This window comes from Thalassophryne amazonica, chromosome 4, assembly GCF_902500255.1.
Source record: "Thalassophryne amazonica chromosome 4, fThaAma1.1, whole genome shotgun sequence".
NCBI lineage: Eukaryota > Metazoa > Chordata > Actinopteri > Batrachoidiformes > Batrachoididae > Thalassophryne > Thalassophryne amazonica.
This window is the reverse complement of record NC_047106.1, coordinates 43,514,515-43,534,219: the sequence shown is the minus strand read 5'-3', so window position 1 is coordinate 43,534,219 and position 19,705 is coordinate 43,514,515. Positions and strand designations below refer to the sequence as shown.

The window sequence follows — 19,705 nt, the reverse complement described above, 5'->3', positions numbered from 1 at the left end:
TTATCAGACCATGTTCTCTTTGACTTGTCCTTTGATCAATCTACTCAAAAATCTATGGACTGAAGTTATGTTGCATGTTCATAGTCAAAGTGCTTTACAATGATGCTCAGCTGCAGACCAGGTGCAATTTACAGATTAAGGACCTTGTTCAATGGCTCTTAGTGATTTTCTAGCCTGATGGTGATATGAACAGAGGATCTTCTAGTCAAAAGCCCACTGCTTTAACCAGCAGATGTCACCCTTCAAACTGTATCAAACACGTCGAAGCAGTGTGTCGATTTTCAGCCAGTTGTGTTGCAGTGGCTCATTGGTTCATGAGGCTTCGAAATTGCCATCACTACTTGGAAGCACCCATGTTTTGGACAATTGTTCCACAGTCCAAATGAAAAGAAAGACACGACATCATGTGTTGTGCTGCCACCTATTGGACAGTTCAGAATATGTATCAATATCAGTCAGCGCCATTTTACACTTTTTTTATTAAAAAGTTCATCTCTTATCATAGCCTAACCTTCTTTGTGGCTTTTATATTGCATCGCTTAAAGTTAAAATAAAGAATGGTGACCTTGGTCCTACATATTTGTACTAAACACCTAAGTGGGAAGATACATTTGACCAACTTAAGGATGTATGACATGTTTTCTTGTTTATTTCTTTCTTTTTGATACAGTTTAAATGATAATAACTAGAACCATATTTACTCGTTCAGGTGACCAAACTTCACAACACTAAACTTCAAAGCTGTCGTCATAGTAACGCAACTTTGGCGCCACCTGCTGACAGAGGCGCCATATAACTTAGACTTAATTTCACTTTCTGTTTTGCTGAAGAGTCGAGTCAGGACTGGATTTATCTTCTATCTGCGGGTTATTCTGACAGTAAAGATGAATGAGGAGGAGGGGGCGCGCGTTTGTGAGCTGTGGTGAGTGTTGTTAAACTACACAAAATAATTAAGTTATGATTTGACAACGACTGTACCAATAACAGTGACAAGTATTTAAGATTTTAACCACTGCTGGTTGTGCAAAGAGGTTTTTCTGTGTGCAGAGGAATGTGACTGATATTAATACATTAATATTATCTATTTAAAACTAATGGACAGTTTCCTAACAAGGGGTTAGCGCACGTTCAACACTGACCCAAGTTATGCAAATTAGGGCTGTTAGCCATAAATAATGAAGCTAAATTATGACATACTTTGTGATTAATTAATCTAAATTAATTGCGTGCACAACTTTTTTTGTTGCGAAAAGCAATCTGTTGCACTTAGCCTAAAGTACACAGAGCAGAGGAGCGAGACAGGAAGTCAATTTCGTGGCAGTTCCGCTTTATCCGAAGTCGGGTCGCGGGGGCAGCAGCTCAAGCAATTTTCAAAATAAAATACCCCCGGTCATAATGTCTATGCCCCCGGTAGCCTACTTCTTTCTGCGTTTTGTCGTTACCCACAATGCAATGCAACAATACATCGAAATAGTTGAAAGAGTTACAGTTTGGAGCTCTGGGGTTTTTTGTTTGATTTTGCAGTTATTAAGTTATTTGCTCTTATTCCAGCAAAACATAAAAAAGTTACTAACCGCTGCAGTTTCCCTTGCTGACAGCCCCCAAAGCTTCAGGAGTCTGAGGATAGCCGACGAGCGTGAAGTTAGACAGTAGACAGTTCATTATTCAGACAGTAATTCGCGATGAAGCAGTTCTGGTTGTATTGTGGGCAAAAAAAAAAAAAAAAATGTTTTTAAAAATGGAAATAAACGTGCCCTGTTGAATTCTACCTTTAAAATATCCAACATAAAAAATAATTTAGTCACAACTTTAGTGAAAAAAAAAGTGCTGCAAAAACAATTATGAAAAGAGCTTATAGTTACAAATCAAAAACAACAAGAAATAAAATAATGACAAAAACAATTTAAAAATAAAAAATAGTCAAGATGACAAGTGACTACTGTAAAAAATAATACTGTATTTCGAAAATTCAGATTTTCTGCACTGAATAACTGTCCACACTTAAGCAGTAATAGGTTTTACATGGACAAGTGCATTTTGGCGCCACATGCCCAGATATGTTGAGTGCCCTTGCCCCATGCCCACCAAACTCCATTTTACCCCCTCCCACCCCTCAATTTCACTGTATTTAATGATATGATGAACTACTGTCTGGAATTTGAATCACTGTCCAGAATCTGAATAATGGTCCACAATTACGCAGTAATAGATTTTACATGGGCAAGTGCATTTTGGCGCCACCTGCCCAGATATGTCGAGTGCCCTTGCCCCATGCCCACCAACCTCCATTTCACCCCCTCCCACCCCTCAATTTCACTGTATTTAATGATATGACGAACTACTGTCTGTAATTTGAATCACTGTCCAGAATCTGAATAACTGTCCACACTTAAGCAGTAAATACAGTGAAATTGAGGGGGTGTGAGGGGGTGAAATGAAGTTTGGTGGGCATGGGGCAAGGGCACTCAACATATCTGGGCATGTGGCGCCAAAATGCACTTGCCCATGTAAAAGCTATTACTGCTTAAGTGTGGACAGTTATTCAGATTCTGGACAGTGATTCATTTTCCAGACAGTAGTTCATCATATCATTAAATACAGTGAAATTGAGGGGTCCACACTTAAGCTATTACTGCTTAAGTGTGGACAGTTATTCAGGACAGAAAATCTGAATTTTCAAAATATTATTTGTACAGTAGTCACTTATCTTGACAGTTTTTTTTATTTTTAAATTGTTTTTGTCATTCTTTTATTTCTCGTTTTTTGATGTGTAACTATAAGCTCTTTTCATAATTGTTTTTGCAGCATTTTTTTTCACTAAAGTTGTGGCTAAATTATTGTTTTATTTTGGATATTTTAAAAGTAGAATTCAACAGGGCACGTTTATTTCCATTTTAAAAACATTTTTTGCCCATAATACAACCAGAACTGCTTTATCGCAAATTACTGTCTGAATAATGAACTACTATCTACTGTCTAACTTCACGCCAGTATCCGACCGCCGTAAAGATTTCAGAATATTATTGAATTCATAAAGCCATGCCACACTCTCAGGTGGGTTCAGTCCACAGGCCTGGTGGAGAGCTGATAGCATCAGGTGTGCTAACTCTTAGCTTGCTCCTCAGTCTTTTGAGTAGATGTGAGATTTCAGGCTTGAAAAACTCCAATTGTATGAAAATTCCAGACTGTAGACAGTGAACAGAGTAATTTTCTTTGTGTGTGTGTGTGTTTTATGTAGTTTCTGTAAACAGGGAGCATGATGAATCAATGTTTTATTTTTTCAATAATTAATTAATCTAAGCACATTATTTCGACAGAAATAATGCAAATCAATTCTTTGTGATTCAGTGATACATGATTGTGTTGCTTTGCCGAATATTGATCCATTTTCTCTGTCAGTAACACATAACACTTACGCCATAATCCACAGAAGTTATGGTTACTATTTTCGAAGTGGCTACGGGTACGTACATCCATATCTTCTGCGGGACTGCTAAAGGTATGGACCGAGGTTCACTGAAGATACAGACAATGTACGGATGATTTTTGAAGCCTTGCCAGACCTTTAGCCGCATATGGTAGCCAACCACCAGTAGCCACTCTACTGGTGGTTGGCTCTCACTGCGGTATTGTATCACTTCCTGTTCCGGAGCACAGCGGTGTTTTTCTGTATCTGTTAGCTGTTTAATCTGCGCAGTTAGATTGATCTAGTTATCTAGATTACGAATTGTTTCCCAGTGTAATCTTTACGTGCCTTAACTAAAGCACTCCTTCTGCTGAATCACCTCTAAATTATTTACACATTATTCACTTTGCGTGTTTTTAGGAATCCGCTAGCTTAGCGTAGCTACTAGCTCTTAGCCGATTTAGCATGGCGGCTTCTCCTGTCTCTCCCGCACTTTTCTGCTCTGGGTGTGAAATGTTTAGTTATTCCTCGGCCTCCTTTAGCAGTAATGGTACTTGTAATAAGTGTAGCTTATTCGTAGCTTTGGAGGCCAGGCTGGGCGAACTGGAGACTCGGCTCCGCACCGTGGAAAATTCTACAGCTAGCCAGGCCCCTGTAGTCGGTGCGGACCAAGGTAGCTTAGCCGCCGTTAGTTCCCCCCTGGCAGATCCCGAGCAGCCGGGAAAGCAGGCTGACTGGGTGACTGTGAGGAGGAAGCGTAGCCCTAAACAGAAGCCCCGTGTACACCGCCAACCCGTTCACATTTCTAACCGTTTTTCCCCACTCGACGACACACCCGCCGAGGATCAAACTCTGGTTATTGGCGACTCTGTTTTGAGAAATGTGAAGTTAGCGACACCAGCAACCATAGTCAATTGTCTTCCGGGGGCCAGAGCAGGCGACATTGAAGGAAATTTGAAACTGCTGGCTAAGGCTAAGCGTAAATTTGGTAAGATTGTAATTCACGTCGGCAGTAATGACACCCGGTTACGCCAATCGGAGGTCACTAAAATTAACATTAAATCGGTGTGTAACTTTGCAAAAACAATGTCGGACTCTGTAGTTTTCTCTGGGCCCCTCCCCAATCAGACCGGGAGTGACATGTTTAGCCGCATGTTCTCCTTGAATTGCTGGCTGTCTGAGTGGTGTCCAAAAAATGAGGTGGGCTTCATAGATAATTGGCAAAGCTTCTGGGGAAAACCTGGTCTTGTTAGGAGAGACGGCATCCATCCCACTTTGGATGGAGCAGCTCTCATTTCTAGAAATCTGGCTAATTTTCTTAAATCCTCCAAACCGTGACTATCCAGGGTTGGGACCAGGAAGCAGAGTTGTAGTCTTACACACCTCTCTGCAGCTTCTCTCCCCCTGCCATCCCCTCATTACCCCATCCCCGTAGAGACGGTGCCTGCTCCCAGACTACCAATAACCAGCAAAAATCTATTTAAGCATAAAAATTCAAAAAGAAAAAATAATATAGCACCTTCAACTGCACCACAGACTAAAACAGTTAAATGTGGTCTATTAAACATTAGGTCTCTCTCTTCTAAGTCCCTGTTGGTAAATGATATAATAATTGATCAACATATTGATTTATTCTGCCTAACAGAAACCTGGTTACAGCAGGATGAATATGTTAGTTTAAATGAGTCAACACCCCCGAGTCACACTAACTGTCAGAACGCTCGTAGCACGGGCCGGGGCGGTGGATTAGCAGCAATCTTCCATTCCAGCTTATTAATTAATCAAAAACCCAGACAGAGCTTTAATTCATTTGAAAGCTTGTCTCTTAGTCTTGTCCATCCAAATTGGAAGTCCCAAAAACCAGTTTTATTTATTATCTATCGTCCACCTGGTCGTTACTGTGAGTTTCTCTGTGAATTTTCAGACCTTTTGTCTGACTTAGTGCTTAGCTCAGATAAGATAATTATAGTGGGCGATTTTAACATCCACACAGATGCTGAGAATGACAGCCTCAACACTGCATTTAATCTATTATTAGACTCTATTGGCTTTGCTCAAAAAGTAAATGAGTCCACCCACCACTTTAATCATATCTTAGATCTTGTTCTGACTTATGGTATGGAAATAGAAGACTTAACAGTATTCCCTGAAAACTCCCTTCTGTCTGATCATTTTTTAATAACATTTACATTTACTCTGATGGACTACCCAGCAGTAGGGAATAAGTTTCATTACACTAGAAGTCTTTCAGAAAGCGCTGTAACTAGGTTTAAGGATATGATTCCTTCTTTATGTTCTCTAATGCCATATAACAACACAGTGCAGAGTAGCTACCTAAACTCTGTAAGGGAGATAGAGTATCTCGTCAATAGTTTTACATCCTCATTGAAGACAACTTTGGATGCTGTAGCTCCTCTGAAAAAGAGAGCTTTAAATCAGAAGTGTCTGACTCCATGGTATAACTCTCAAACTCGTAGCTTAAAGCAGATAACCCGTAAGTTGGAGAGGAAATGGCGTCTCACTAATTTAGAAGATCTTCACTTAGCCTGGAAAAAGAGTCTGTTGCTCTATAAAAAAGCCCTCCGTAAAGCTAGGACATCTTTCTACTCATCACTAATTGAAGAAAATAAGAACAACCCCAGGTTTCTTTTCAGCACTGTAGCCAGGCTGACAAAGAGTCAGAGCTCTATTGAGCTGAGTATTCCATTAACTTTAACTAGTAATGACTTCATGACTTTCTTTGCTAACAAAATTTTAACTATTAGAGAAAAAATTGCTCATAACCATCCCAGGGACGTGTCGTTATCTTTGGCTGCTTTCAGTGATGCCGGTGTTTGGTTGGACTCTTTCTCTCCGATTGTTCTGTCTGAGTTATTTTCATTAGTTACTTCATCCAAACCATCAACATGTTTATTAGACCCCATTCCTACCAGGCTGCTCAAGGAAGCCCTACCATTATTTAATGCTTCGATCTTAAATATGATCAATCTATCTTTGTTAGTTGGCTATGTACCACAGGCTTTTAAGGTGGCAGTAATTAAACCATTACTTAAAAAGCCATCACTTGACCCAGCTATCTTAGCTAATTATAGGCCAATCTCCAACCTTCCTTTTCTCTCAAAAATTCTTGAAAGGGTAGTTGTAAAACAGCTAACTGATCATCTGCAGAGGAATGGTCTATTTGAAGAGTTTCAGTCAGGTTTTAGAATTCATCATAGTACAGAAACAGCATTAGTGAAGGTTACAAATGATCTTCTTATGGCCTCGGACAGTGGACTCATCTCTGTGCTTGTTCTGTTAGACCTCAGTGCTGCTTTTGATACTGTTGACCATAAAATTTTATTACAGAGATTAGAGCATGCCATAGGTATTAAAGGCACTGCGCTGCGGTGGTTTGAATCATATTTGTCTAATAGATTACAATTTGTTCATGTAAATGGGGAATCTTCTTCACAGACTAAAGTTAATTATGGAGTTCCACAAGGTTCTGTGCTAGGACCAATTTTATTCACTTTATATATGCTTCCCTTAGGCAGTATTATTAGACGGTATTGCTTAAATTTTCATTGTTACGCAGATGATACCCAGCTTTATCTATCCATGAAGCCAGAGGACACACACCAATTAGCTAAACTGCAGGATTGTCTTACAGACATAAAGACATGGATGACCTCTAATTTCCTGCTTTTAAACTCAGATAAAACTGAAGTTATTGTACTTGGCCCCACAAATCTTAGAAACATGGTGTCTAACCAGATCCTTACTCTGGATGGCATTACCCTGACCTCTAGTAATACTGTGAGAAATCTTGGAGTCATTTTGATCAGGATATGTCATTCAAAGCGCATATTAAACAAATATGTAGGACTGCTTTTTTGCATTTACGCAATATCTCTAAAATCAGAAAGGTCTTGTCTCAGAGTGATGCTGAAAAACTAATTCATGCATTTATTTCCTCTAGGCTGGACTATTGTAATTCATTATTATCAGGTTGTCCTAAAAGTTCCCTAAAAAGCCTTCAGTTAATTCAAAATGCTGCAGCTAGAGTGCTGACGGGGACTAGAAGGAGAGAGCATATCTCACCCATATTGGCCTCTCTTCATTGGCTTCCTGTTAATTCTAGAATAGAATTTAAAATTCTTCTTCTTACTTATAAGGTTTTGAATAATCAGGTCCCATCTTATCTTAGGGACCTCGTAGTACCATACCACCCCAATAGAGCGCTTCGCTCTCAGACTGCAGGCTTACTTGTAGTTCCTAGGGTTTGTAAGAGTAGAATGGGAGGCAGAGCCTTCAGCTTTCAGGCTCCTCTCCTGTGGAACCAGCTCCCAATTCAGATCAGGGAGACAGACACCCTCTCTACTTTTAAGATTAGGCTTAAAACTTTCCTTTTTGCTAAAGCTTATAGTTAGGGCTGGATCAGGTGACCCTGAACCATCCCTTAGTTATGCTGCTATAGACGTAGACTGCTGGGGGGTTCCCATGATGCACTGTTTCTTTCTCTTTTTGCTCTGTATGCACCACTCTGCATTTAATCATTAGTGATCGATCTCTGCTCCCCTCCACAGCATGTCTTTTTCCTGGTTCTCTCCCTCAGCCCCAACCAGTCCCAGCAGAAGACTGCCCCTCCCTGAGCCTGGTTCTGCTGGAGGTTTCTTCCTGTTAAAAGGGAGTTTTTCCTTCCCACTGTAGCCAAGTGCTTGCTCACAGGGGGTCGTTTTGACCGTTGGGGTTTTACATCATTATTGTATGGCCTTGCCTTACAATATAAAGCGCCTTGGGGCAACTGTTTGTTGTGATTTGGCGCTATATAAAAAAAAATTGATTGATTGATTGATTGATATGGTATGGGTACGGACATATTTGTGCATTCTGATTGGTCGGTAAGACACCCTCCGTATTAGAACGGTCTCTGTAAATACGGGTCCGTACCTGTAGCCACGGCCTACTATTTTATCACTCTTTTTCCCAAACTATGTTTCATACATCATGAAAGATACACAACTTTGCCTGAAGTAGAAAGCAGATCCTGTGTAACAATCCCTTGCTCTGTCTTTTAAGTCACAAGGAGGTTGCAGAGTCTAATTTTGCTTTGCACGAGCTCCACTGCAAACGCTTCTTATGTCTCTGTCCTGACTGTGATGAAGCAGTTCCCAAAGAACAACTAAAGCAACACAGAGAAGACCAGCACACCCTGGTAAGATACACACTATGATCACATCACACAATGGTTAATGTCCTGTGGAGTTTACAAAACTGGTTTGTTTTTGTATTTTGTTTTTCAGGTCAGATGCTCAAAGTGTAAGAAAAAGGTGGAACGTTGTCACCTAACTGACCATGAGGTAAACACAAGAGTACTGTTGTCTAGATAACAGGTTTCATATAGTATACCTCTCCGGTATACAAACATACCATGCGCCTCGGGTATGCTGTCGATGCCAACTTTTGAACTGATTTGAACTGATGCCAGCTTTTGAACTGATTTTGATTATTTCACGATTACTTTATTTTTATACATTTTTGTTGCTTTTGATGATGGAGTAGATCTACAAGCTGAATGGGCATTAAACATTATGTTGATGAAAGAATGTCTACCATTTTTGCAATTTCAAAGTAAAAGGATAGTCATTTACTTTCAACTCTACTTTCACTTTTGCAGTGTAGCTGGGAGACTGGAGAAAAAAGAAATTACTGGTTGTAGGGGTGGGCAATATTACCTAAAATTAATATCATGGTATTTTTCGCTTTTGGGACAGTGGTTGTATATCAAAGTATTACTGGTTTTGCACTATATGACCCCTTTAATAATAATCTTATTTAAGCAAGAGACTGACCAGAACTGTTTTCATTTTTCAAATCTACTCCTTCATAGTTAAAATCTGAATGAAAAACTTTGAGTTTGCTTGCAAATTCTTACAATTTTTTAAATATATTTTTTAATATTTAACAATCCATGGCAGTACAATATGCAAATGTCACGGACACGAAAGAGCGAAGCTCGTCAGCATCTCACCACGCTTTTTTAAGCAGTTTTCTTTATTTGCCTCTCACATGCCTGGAAAAGCGCATCGCCATCTAACCATGTCATTTAGGTCCTTCAGACTTTTTTCAGTAAAGTTGTTCTTGGGAGCATGAGCATGACTAAAACCTTTCAGCTTCTGGGGGCTCCGCCCCCTCCCCCCAGACCCCCACCTTTTTAAGTATTTTCCCTATTTAGCCTTTCAGCTTCTGCAGGGGCTCTGCCCCCATACTCTTCACCTTTTTAAGAATTTTTCTTTTTTTGCTTTTCAGCTGACCCCCCTAATTACAGGCCTCTTAACCCCCTGCCACTTTAAGCATTTTTTTTAATGTAGATGTAAATTAATATTCAAAGTTTTCAGCTAGTTGACAGTAGGGCTGTGCAATATGGCCGAATTACCATTGTCAATACTGTCATATAAATTGTCGTGTAAATGTCACTTATAAACATGCTGTCCATATTCTTGAGCCGTTTAGGTGGGTAGGGAGAGTTCCCATAGGATAAAAAAGCTTTTCAACCTACCATCCCTGGTTCTCAAGACCAGGCACCTAAGTGGCTCTACTCTCTTTTTGTTTTTTTTTCTTTAAAGATATTTAGATGTACCTTAGTAAACACTAGTCGAGTTCCACCTTAGATTTGGAATGTATAACAGAAGATATACCTTACTGAATTTTCATATCAATATGATATACCATATGACTATGATTTGACACAAAGTGCAGCAACAGTGACAATTAACATTCTTAAACAAAACGGTAATAATACTACATTCATTTTGCACTCATCATAATGTTAGGATACTGTGCCTCCAAAAGTATTGGAACACTTGGAATTTCACACATTTTAATTTGTTTATGCCATTTAAATACAAGAAATGCAAAAAACTAAAGAAGAAAATTTTCTAAAATTATCTTCCTCAAACTCAAACTGAAAGCAAATCTATAAAATGTGATAAAACCTGTAAATAATAATTACTTTTATTGTCAGTTTTCTTTAGACAAGTCAGGGGATGGAAACATGAACATTTCCAAGTCACTGAATATGTCTTGGACTTGATCTACATCAATTATGAAGAAATACAAAAGGTTCTTTCACCAAAACATCAAATCTAGGCTTTCATCTCAAATGTACTTTCTGTCAAATTGTAGCTGAACTTTCAGGTCTTCTTTTTAAGAAAATCCTCCTCTACACCACTTCATCAGGAAGCTGGATTTTATAGTTTTAATTAATTTGTATCAAGTTGTAGAGATTTGCTTTCAGTTTTAGTTAAGGAAGATAAATTTAGAAAAAAAAGATTTGAAATGGAATAAACAAATTAAAATGTGTGAAATACCAAGTGTTACAATATTTTTGAGGGCAACTGAGAAACACTGAGGAGCAGCATCTTACATCTCATATATAGTGCAGCAGATAAGAGAATATTTAGAGTGGAATCCTGCAAATGGTGATACAAGCATCAGATTTGACACAAAATAATCCACAGACATTAACTCTTTTGAAAAAACTAACTGACCACTTGAATTTTCAATAGGCAGCCAGGAAGGGGTCAATTGAAGAATTACACAGGGGTTCAAAAATAAAAGATGCTCCAATCATATAGAAAACTACACCACATTATTTGCCTGATCATAAAGATTCCAAAAAAGGTATAGTTTGGACAATCTGTGACTGAATGTTATGGAGTTATGAGGTAAAATCAGCAAGAATGGTGACAAAGGTCAGTTTCAGTTTGTACAGGGGTCAAAAGTTAAAGTTGCTCCATTAATTTTGCTCCAGCTGTATTTGTCCTGAATTTGATGCTTGTATCACCATTTGAAGGATTGTTTCAGTTATCTGCTGCACTAATAAGCCAACAGAGCATGAACCAGCTGCAGTCTGTTAGTTTTAACGTGTATGTAAGGCAACCCGAATTAAAGGAGAAATGCTGCTTTTAACAACCTGGACCTCATTTCTGGCATAAAATACCGTCATTTACTCACCAATATAAGTTTGGTGTCATTAGAAGTCCATAGTTCAAACAACGTGTTCAGTCCAAATCTGAAGCAAACATTTTTCTTCTTCTACTAAGGTGGATTAGAACTTTTTGTGGGGCACAGCGCTACCTACTGGACAGGAGGAACCTAGCAGTCATTGTGGCTCAAAGATTTGAAAATGCAGGTCTTTCAACCAGACGTGTGGTGATGTGATATGTCAATCATCTGTGTCCAATCAGATTTCAAGGGAGTCCAGTAAAACCCCGGCCTCGGCTCTAGCTCCACCCGTGTTCAACATTTCCTGTTTCACTGTGACTGAAAAGTTGGCACTTCCTATTTGAGTGTGAGCTTGCCACTGAGTTCCCGCAAGATTCCATGGGATCTCATCTGTCAATCCAGGAAGTGTTTGACATTTGAACATTTCCTGTTTTACTGTGGATTTGAAAATTGGCACTTCTGTTTAGGAAGTCCTGTACCATGAGTGAGCTTCGTGCCGCTGCACGACGCTTCGCTCATATAATTAATGATTGCTTAAATGAGTGTGCACGCAATGCAAAAATCTGCTGGTTTTCACAATACAATCACGGCTTAATCAGTTCCATGACATATCTTCATGTGAAAATGACTTTGAAGCCAGTTACATCGATAAGGGCCCCTTCACACATAACACGATTTAAGTCGATTAGTGCATGGAGGAGGAATTGCATGCCAATTGTGAAAAATCGGAGCTGCCTCTAATGCCTCGTACACGTGTTGCTACTGCCTGCAATGCCTCGTACACCTGTTGCTACAACTATTTGCGCACACTAGCGGCTGAAAAACACAGTGTGCCCTGTGAGAGCCCATTAGATCCCTCTCGCGGCAGGTGTCAGCCAAATTCCAGGTGACACACACGAACATCAACACCGCTCACTTGACACTTAGAAAATGTGTGCCCATTCGCACTGTTAGCACGAAAACAGTCAGCAGACGGTCAATTTCGAGCTGGATGTGAAATATGTCTAAGTACCCCCACGACTCTGTAGTTGCCAAGTGCACATGTGGCGTGCCAGTGTCAGCTTTCCCCACCACACGTGTGCATGTGTTTCGCGTGCTCCTCCCCCGCTCCCCCAACATATGGCGTGCGTGTGGTTCGTGTGTCCCCCCACAGGCAAGTCGCCTCTCATCTGATCACAGAGTGACACCTTGGTCTGTGCACTGAACTTACAGGGGGTGTGGCTGCTTGCCATCAGCAGGAGCTGTTGACATCTGTGGTCCTGGACATCACAGCTACAGAACACGTACCGTGTTTTGACTGACGCGCGTGTGTGCTTGCTGTCCTCACGTGGAAATACATAAACATGCTGGGTTCAGCAGATGTGGACATGACAGGAGCGTACTGCTCCATTCATGTCATTTGATGACTGTACATCTGTGACCACGGGTCATCTGCAGAGGAACACATAGTTCATACTTGTGTTGTCCGCTTGATAAGAGGGATTCAATAAAATGCGGTGTTTTTTTGTTTTTTTACAGTGTGTTTTTTTTTGTTTTTTTAAATACGCCCATCTCCTTGTTGATTTCAGGCATTTTTCTGCACCTTTTACAGTCCAGCGATGGTAGCTGGCCTGTAAAAGGTGATACCTGATGGTAGTTTCTGGTTGGCAGTCAGAGCTTTTGTAAATTGGAGGTTCGAATCCTGTTGGTGGCATTTATTTTTTTTCCACAGCACCTGCATGATGTGGTTACACATGCTCCAGCTGCTCGCATTGTGTTCCCGCTGCGATGGTTTTGTGCAAACGTGTGCATGAAACCGTCGCAGTGGGATCGTTCAAGCCTGCCTGTCGGCTCAATGTTTTTGTGGTTCGCTCATATGAGCTGTTTCGCCATGATTTGCCCTGATTTGTACTTATTCGTACTTTGTGTGAAGGGGCCCTAAGAAAAGTATTTAACATGTTCCCAGACCATTTCTTTCTCTAGCTGTGATCACAGCCTCAGTGCTGCAGTGCTGATCAGACCTCACCAAAATGATTGATTTCCAAATTATGGATTTGATGTTATTTCTTATTGATGTCATTTAAAAAAAATAAAATTTCTGTCTTGACAGGAGTTCTGTGCTGTTATATGGGGCTTACTGATTTAAAAAGGCATTGACATTATTACACAATCCATATCGTGGTGCACCTTTGATGATTATGACACTGGTGTCCCACCCACCCCGGACTGGTTTCCTTACTATACACTATCTGCTGGTTGGTAGTGCAGGCTGACAAGTTTCAAAACTCTCATTTTTGTGAAATAGAGGATGATACATACTGCAAAAGAAGGCAAAGGAGCGTGAATCCCTGTTGACAAAAAAGCAAAACCATGAAGGGAAACAAAATCGTGACTGGCAACTGCATAAAAGGCTTACTTTTACATTCTTTACCACAGTGCATGCTCCACTCATGCGGTAGGACAGATTCTCATCAGAACGTCTGCTGTGGTTTGTCTGGCAGTCTAAAGAGTGTGAGCAGCGTCTGCAGAGCTGTCAGTTCTGTCAGTTGGAGGTGCCGTGGAAAAAAGAGGCCGAGCACAGTCTGGTGTGCGGGAGTCGCACCGAGCTCTGTGGGGACTGCGGGCGCTACGTCACCCTGAAAGATCAGCTAAAGCATAACCACACGTGCCCAGCTATGACCTCAGATTCTCCTCTAACCAGTGGTGCAAGCAACAACAGTAAGAAAATACGCATGTAGTATAAGTTACATCAAGAAGTCTTGTTTGTTCACATAGTAAGTGCTTTCTCTTTTTCATCAGTGAAAATAACAGTCATTTGCAGAGGATGTAGTGCATCAATTCCAGCTGAGGACATAGAAGAACATGAGGTACAGAAATTTCATTACCTTTTGAGAACGTGAAAAAGTGTGAAAACACTCATCTCCTTACTAGATTTACAAACTGTACACGTGAAAAGAGAAAGCAAAAAGCTGGTAATTGCATTATTTTGATTCAAACTTAATTTGACAAATGGATGGATGGACTTTTAAACTGAACACTCCAGTAGGGCTGCAACTCATACTGTTATTGTATTTGATTTTTTTTTTCATTGGCTTAATGATTATTTTTTGATTAACAGATTTTTTTGGGGAGGTGATGGTCTAGTGGTTAAGCGTTGGTCTTGAGACCAGAGGATCCTTGGTTCAAATCCCAGCCTAACCGGAAAATCACTGAGGGCCCTTGGGTAACGTCCTTAATCCCCTAGTTGCTCCCGTTGTGTAATGAGCAGCTTGTATGGCAGCACCTTGACATCGGAGTGAATGTGAGGCATTACTGTAAAGCACTTTGAGCATCTGATGCAGATGGAAAAGCGCAATGTAAACGCAGTCCATTTACCCCAGGCCATCAAATATGGTTATCGGGTATTGCGAAGACTTGGCATCTGTCCGTTCATCTGTCTGTCCTCAGCGTAATTCCAGTCCTATTACTGCCAGAGTCTTTAAATTCACAGGGAACATTCTTGGGACACAGACCTTGACCTATTTTAAAGGGTTAAAAAGTCGCATTCTGTTTCACTGTGGTTTCTTTTTTTTTTTTTTTTTGGCTTGAGGGATGGGGGTGAGCGCTAATCCAAGTGGAGCAGCACCGTGACGTTAGTGGCTGGTCTCGCTAGCTGCAAACTCAGTTTCGTTTGTGTGTAAATATACCTTCTTTGTCATATATTATGTAAATGTTAGCGAGAAATAAACACTTCTAAACATTAAAATGCTTTTTTGTAACCTGATAACAGTTCTGGAGTGATTTACAAGACATTTCGCAGACATTAGCGTGCATGCTAACTTCGGCTAACTCAGAGCTAGCTTCCACTCTAGTCAAATGCTCATGCACACCCTCCTGCAGACGCCATTAAAATGTAAATATTGTTTGAGATTGACTGATTGGTAGAGGGGCGTTATTGTACAAATTGTACATAAGACAGTAGGATCTTAATGTAAGTAACAATAAATGTGTGTATGTGTGTGAGTGTGTATATATATATATATATATATATATATATATATATATACACGAGGTCTGTTAGAAAAGTATCTGACCTTTTATTTTTTGCAAAAACCATATGGATTTGAATCACGTGTGATTGCATCAGCCAAGCTTGAACCTTCGTGCGCATGCGTGAGTTTTTTCACGCCTGTCGGTTGCGTCATTCACCTGTGAGCAGGCTTTGTGTGCGCAGTGGTCCACCCCTCTCATTGGATTTTTATTGCGAATAAATGTCTGAATGATTTGAAGCTTTGCTGCATCAAATTTTTCTAGAAACTGTGAGAGACCTCCAGGTGGACACCATTCGGAAAATTCAGATGGCTTTCAGGGACAGTTTTATGGGGATTACACAGATTAAGGAGTGCTCCAGCCGGTTTAAAGACCGCCCACAGCTGCTGAGAGCGTGGCGCACTCCGAGCGCCGATCGACAGGCTGACACCCCGCTGAAACAACCAGATCATTTCCAACGTGAAGGCTTTGTTGATCCGGGACGTCGTCTGACTTCCACAAAAAAAGGCAGAAGACGTGGACATCAGCACTTTTTCGGCACATTCCACTGTTACAGGAGTTTTTTTCATGGAAAGAGAAGTGGAGGGATGCTCCACCGTGCCGCTCATGGCGCGGCACAAAACCACCTCCATGTTGGTCTCACAGGACAGCTTTCAGATGCTCAGACGGTTTTCGGTGGCTTTTCAGTCGTGTGACTATCCGATAAATTGTGCATGAGCTGGACATGCCCCAACATGTCCTGTGAGGCTTCATCACGGCGTTACTTTGCGCCATGCGGCTCCGCCGCGACGCGCGGAATTCCTCCGCATCCTCTTTCCATGACAAAAACTCCTGTAACAGTGGAATGTGCCGTTCATTTCTAAACTGGACGCTGTGTTGATCCGGGACATCATCTGACTAGCACAGAAATTGCGGAAGACGTGGACATCAGCACTTTTTCGGCACTTTGAGACAGACGTGCGGAGGAATTTCCGCGCGTCGGAACGTTTCCGCATGGTGCAAAGCAACACCGTGATGAAGCCTCACAGGACATGTTGGCGCATGTCCAGCTCATGCACAATTTCTCGGATATTCACACGACTGAAAAGCAACCAGAAGCTGTCTGAGCCATCTGAAAGCCGTCCTGTGAGACCAACACGGAGGTGGTTTTGTGCCGCACCATGAGCGGTACGGTGGCGCATCCCTCTGCTCCTCTTTCCATGAAAAAAACTCCTGTAACAGTGGAATGTGCCGAAAAAGTGCTGATGTCCACGTCTTCTGCCTTTTTTTGTGGAAGTCAGACGACGTCCCGGATCAACAAAGCCTTCACGTTGGAAATTATCTGATTGTTTCAGCGGGGTGTCAGCCTGACGATCGGTGCTCGGAGTGCGCCGCGCTCTCAGACGCTGTGGGCGGTCTTTAAACCGGCTGGAGCACTCCTTAATCTGTGTAATCCCCATAAAATTGTCACTGACAGCCATCTAAATTTTCCGAATGGTGTCCACCTGGAGGTCTCTCACAGTTTCTGGAAAAATTTGATGCAGCAAAGCTCCAAATCATTCAGACATTTATTCGCAATAAAAATCCGACGAGAGGGGTGGACCACTGCTCACACAAAGCCTGCTCACAGGCGAATGACGCAACCGACAGGCATGAAAAAACTCACGCAGATTCAAGCTTGGCTGATGCAATCACACGTGATTCAAATCCATATGGTTTTGCAAAAAATAAAAAGGTCGGATACTTTTCTAACAGACCTCGTATATATATATATATATATATATATATATATATATATATATATATATATGTACTGTGTACTGGGACACCAATTAAACAACTGCAAAGTATAAAGAAGAACATGGTCATATGGCCGAGGGTATTTTAGCAGTGCGTTAAATTTAGTAATTCTCAGAATGTGGAAGGTTTTTCATTGTTATGTCAGGATCTTGAAGGTCGAACAGCAGACAGTCTGCTCCTACATCCACCACTTTATATGACTATTTTTTATGATCACATGATCTGAAAGGCTCCTGCTGACATTTTGCTTCTTTGCGACTGCACGTCACTGTCCAACAAACATTTGTCACATACTGTTTGACTGAACTCTCCACCTTTTGTCAGTATGGCCTCATTAAATTCTAACTATATGCTGCCGTCCTCTGAAACAGTTGGAGTGTGCATCTCCCTCCACTGAGAGCTTGGACGAGACAGAGGGAGAAACGAAAGAAGATGAGGACAGTGATTTAGAGACAGAGGAGGCGGCCTGGAAGGCAGCGTTGCTGTCAGATCGAGACAGCAGGGACGAGTGGGATGATAAAGAAGATCCAAACCAGATCAGCACCTGTCCCTACTGTCACCTGGCACTGCCAGTCTACACGCTACGATGGCACGAGGTAAACTTCACCCTCACACACAAACCCAAAATGTTTTAAATTAATGAAGAACTGTTAAATATCTAATATGAATAAGTAAACTGTGTGGCAACTTTGTACCTTTAAAAAAAAAATTGTTCTCGGTGGTCTCCTGCAATTAAAAAAAAAAAATAGTGTTTTTTTTAAATTATACTGTTGCAGTCATTTTATTATTCTGTATCTGCATATCAAATTTGGTTTTCTGTGGATACACCTAAGACAAAAACATTTGCACATTACTGTACATAATGTTTTGTTGAACACTTCATATTGTAAGAAGTTTTTTGTCCACTCTCTCTGCTTTCAGGTGAAGTGCCAGATCCACATCCATTTGAAATAAAACATCAGAAGCACAAATGCTTTAATATTAATAGTGGAATGTGAGGATTTTAATTTAAGCTGTTAAAACTAACTCATTTAATTCTTTGCTGAAACATTTGCTCTAATGCTACCTTAAGGTATAAAAAAATCTTCTGCAAGCAATATATTCTCATATATCATCTATTTCCCAAAAATGGTTTACAAAACTGCTGAACAAAGATGACAAATACGTGTCTTCTCCTCCTGTTCCCTGAAAAAGGCAGAAACCAGTCCTTGATCCCCGCCCACTGCTTTCTTATGGCGTCAGATCGGTGCCAAAACCACTCTCCCGTAAAACATGCATTCGGGCGTATTATATTATTTAACACGTGTGCACGCAAATTATCTCTGCGCCTGTGTACAATCAAAGGAAACTGCTCTGCAAGTGAAGAAAAAGGTGATGCGAGCGAGGAGGATTGTGATCAGTGCGCCCCGGCCTCTCAAAGATTATTTCTGCTCATGCGCAGCAGATTTCTGTTCTGTCACTCTAAACTTGGGGGAGGGTTTTGGCACTATGGGGGAGGGGACAAAGGGGTTGGTACTAGCTCAGCTGTGATTTGTCATTTGTGAAGAGTGAGATTTGATTGACAGCCCTCTGACACAGAAGTCTGATAAAACTGAGACAACGGCGTTAACCGATTTTTGCCTCATTTCTGCTTAAAACTGCACTCCAGTCATCACCTATCTCAGTGACAGATCTCTGAAGCTTCTGCACAACAATTGTTTCCACATAAATTCAGCATTATTTAATGATAAGTTACAAAAAAATCCTAAAAATCACCTGAGATTAATGAAACCTGGCGCGTCTGAGTCTGACACTACATCCAAACTGATCAAAGGGAATAATGTGATTATTAACCATCAGATGACAAAGTAAAACCTCTTAAATCACGTGCAAACCATTACGCCACCACATCCCCGAAGAAGACAACGGTGTCTCCTTCGTTTTAGCAGACATCCGTGTCAGAGAGGAGGGCTGTTAATCAAATCTCGCTCTTCAGAAATGACCAATCACAGCAGAGCTTGAAGCTTTGCATCTGTCTACACCCTTTCAGCCACATGGGTACATTAAGTTGTTCTTTTTATGAGTTTTTGTTATTGTTGATCTGTGTGCAGAATAAATAAATTCATTCGCTCATTCATTCAGAGGAGGAGGGCTGTCAATCAAATTTTACTCTGCCAAAATCCTCCCCCAAGTTCCATAGCAGAAATCCGCTGCGCGTGAGCAGAAATAAACTTCGAGAGGGCGGGGCCACACTGGTCACATATTCCTCCTCGCTCAGAGCACCTTTATCCTTGCGCGCACACTCGCAGTTAATATCTATGCGTATGAAACATTATAATACACCCAAATGCATGTTTTATGTGAGAGTGCACCAATCTGACTCCATATCTCTGCTCAACCTGGGCTGAGCAGTGATCAGCCTCTTCAGGTTGTGATACAGCAACTTATTTATGAAAAATGGACTGTCGTGACAAATTCTGCACATACGTCACAGTCTACATGGACAATTTACCCAGAGGGCAATAAAAAAAGAGACATTTTTAA

At 41.0% G+C, this 19,705-nt stretch overlaps 1 protein-coding gene across 1 annotated transcript; it reads left to right on the top strand.

Moving 5' to 3' along the window:
• Positions 1-799: 799 nt before the first annotated feature.
• xaf1 (XIAP associated factor 1) lies at positions 800-19,705 on the top strand. Its single transcript, XM_034167794.1, has 7 exons — positions 800-922; positions 8,468-8,603; positions 8,692-8,748; positions 13,876-14,092; positions 14,174-14,241; positions 17,554-17,778; positions 18,104-19,705. Exons 1-7 carry the CDS (start codon positions 885-887, stop codon positions 18,134-18,136), a joined length of 774 nt encoding a protein of 257 aa, XP_034023685.1. The 5' UTR covers positions 800-884; the 3' UTR covers positions 18,137-19,705.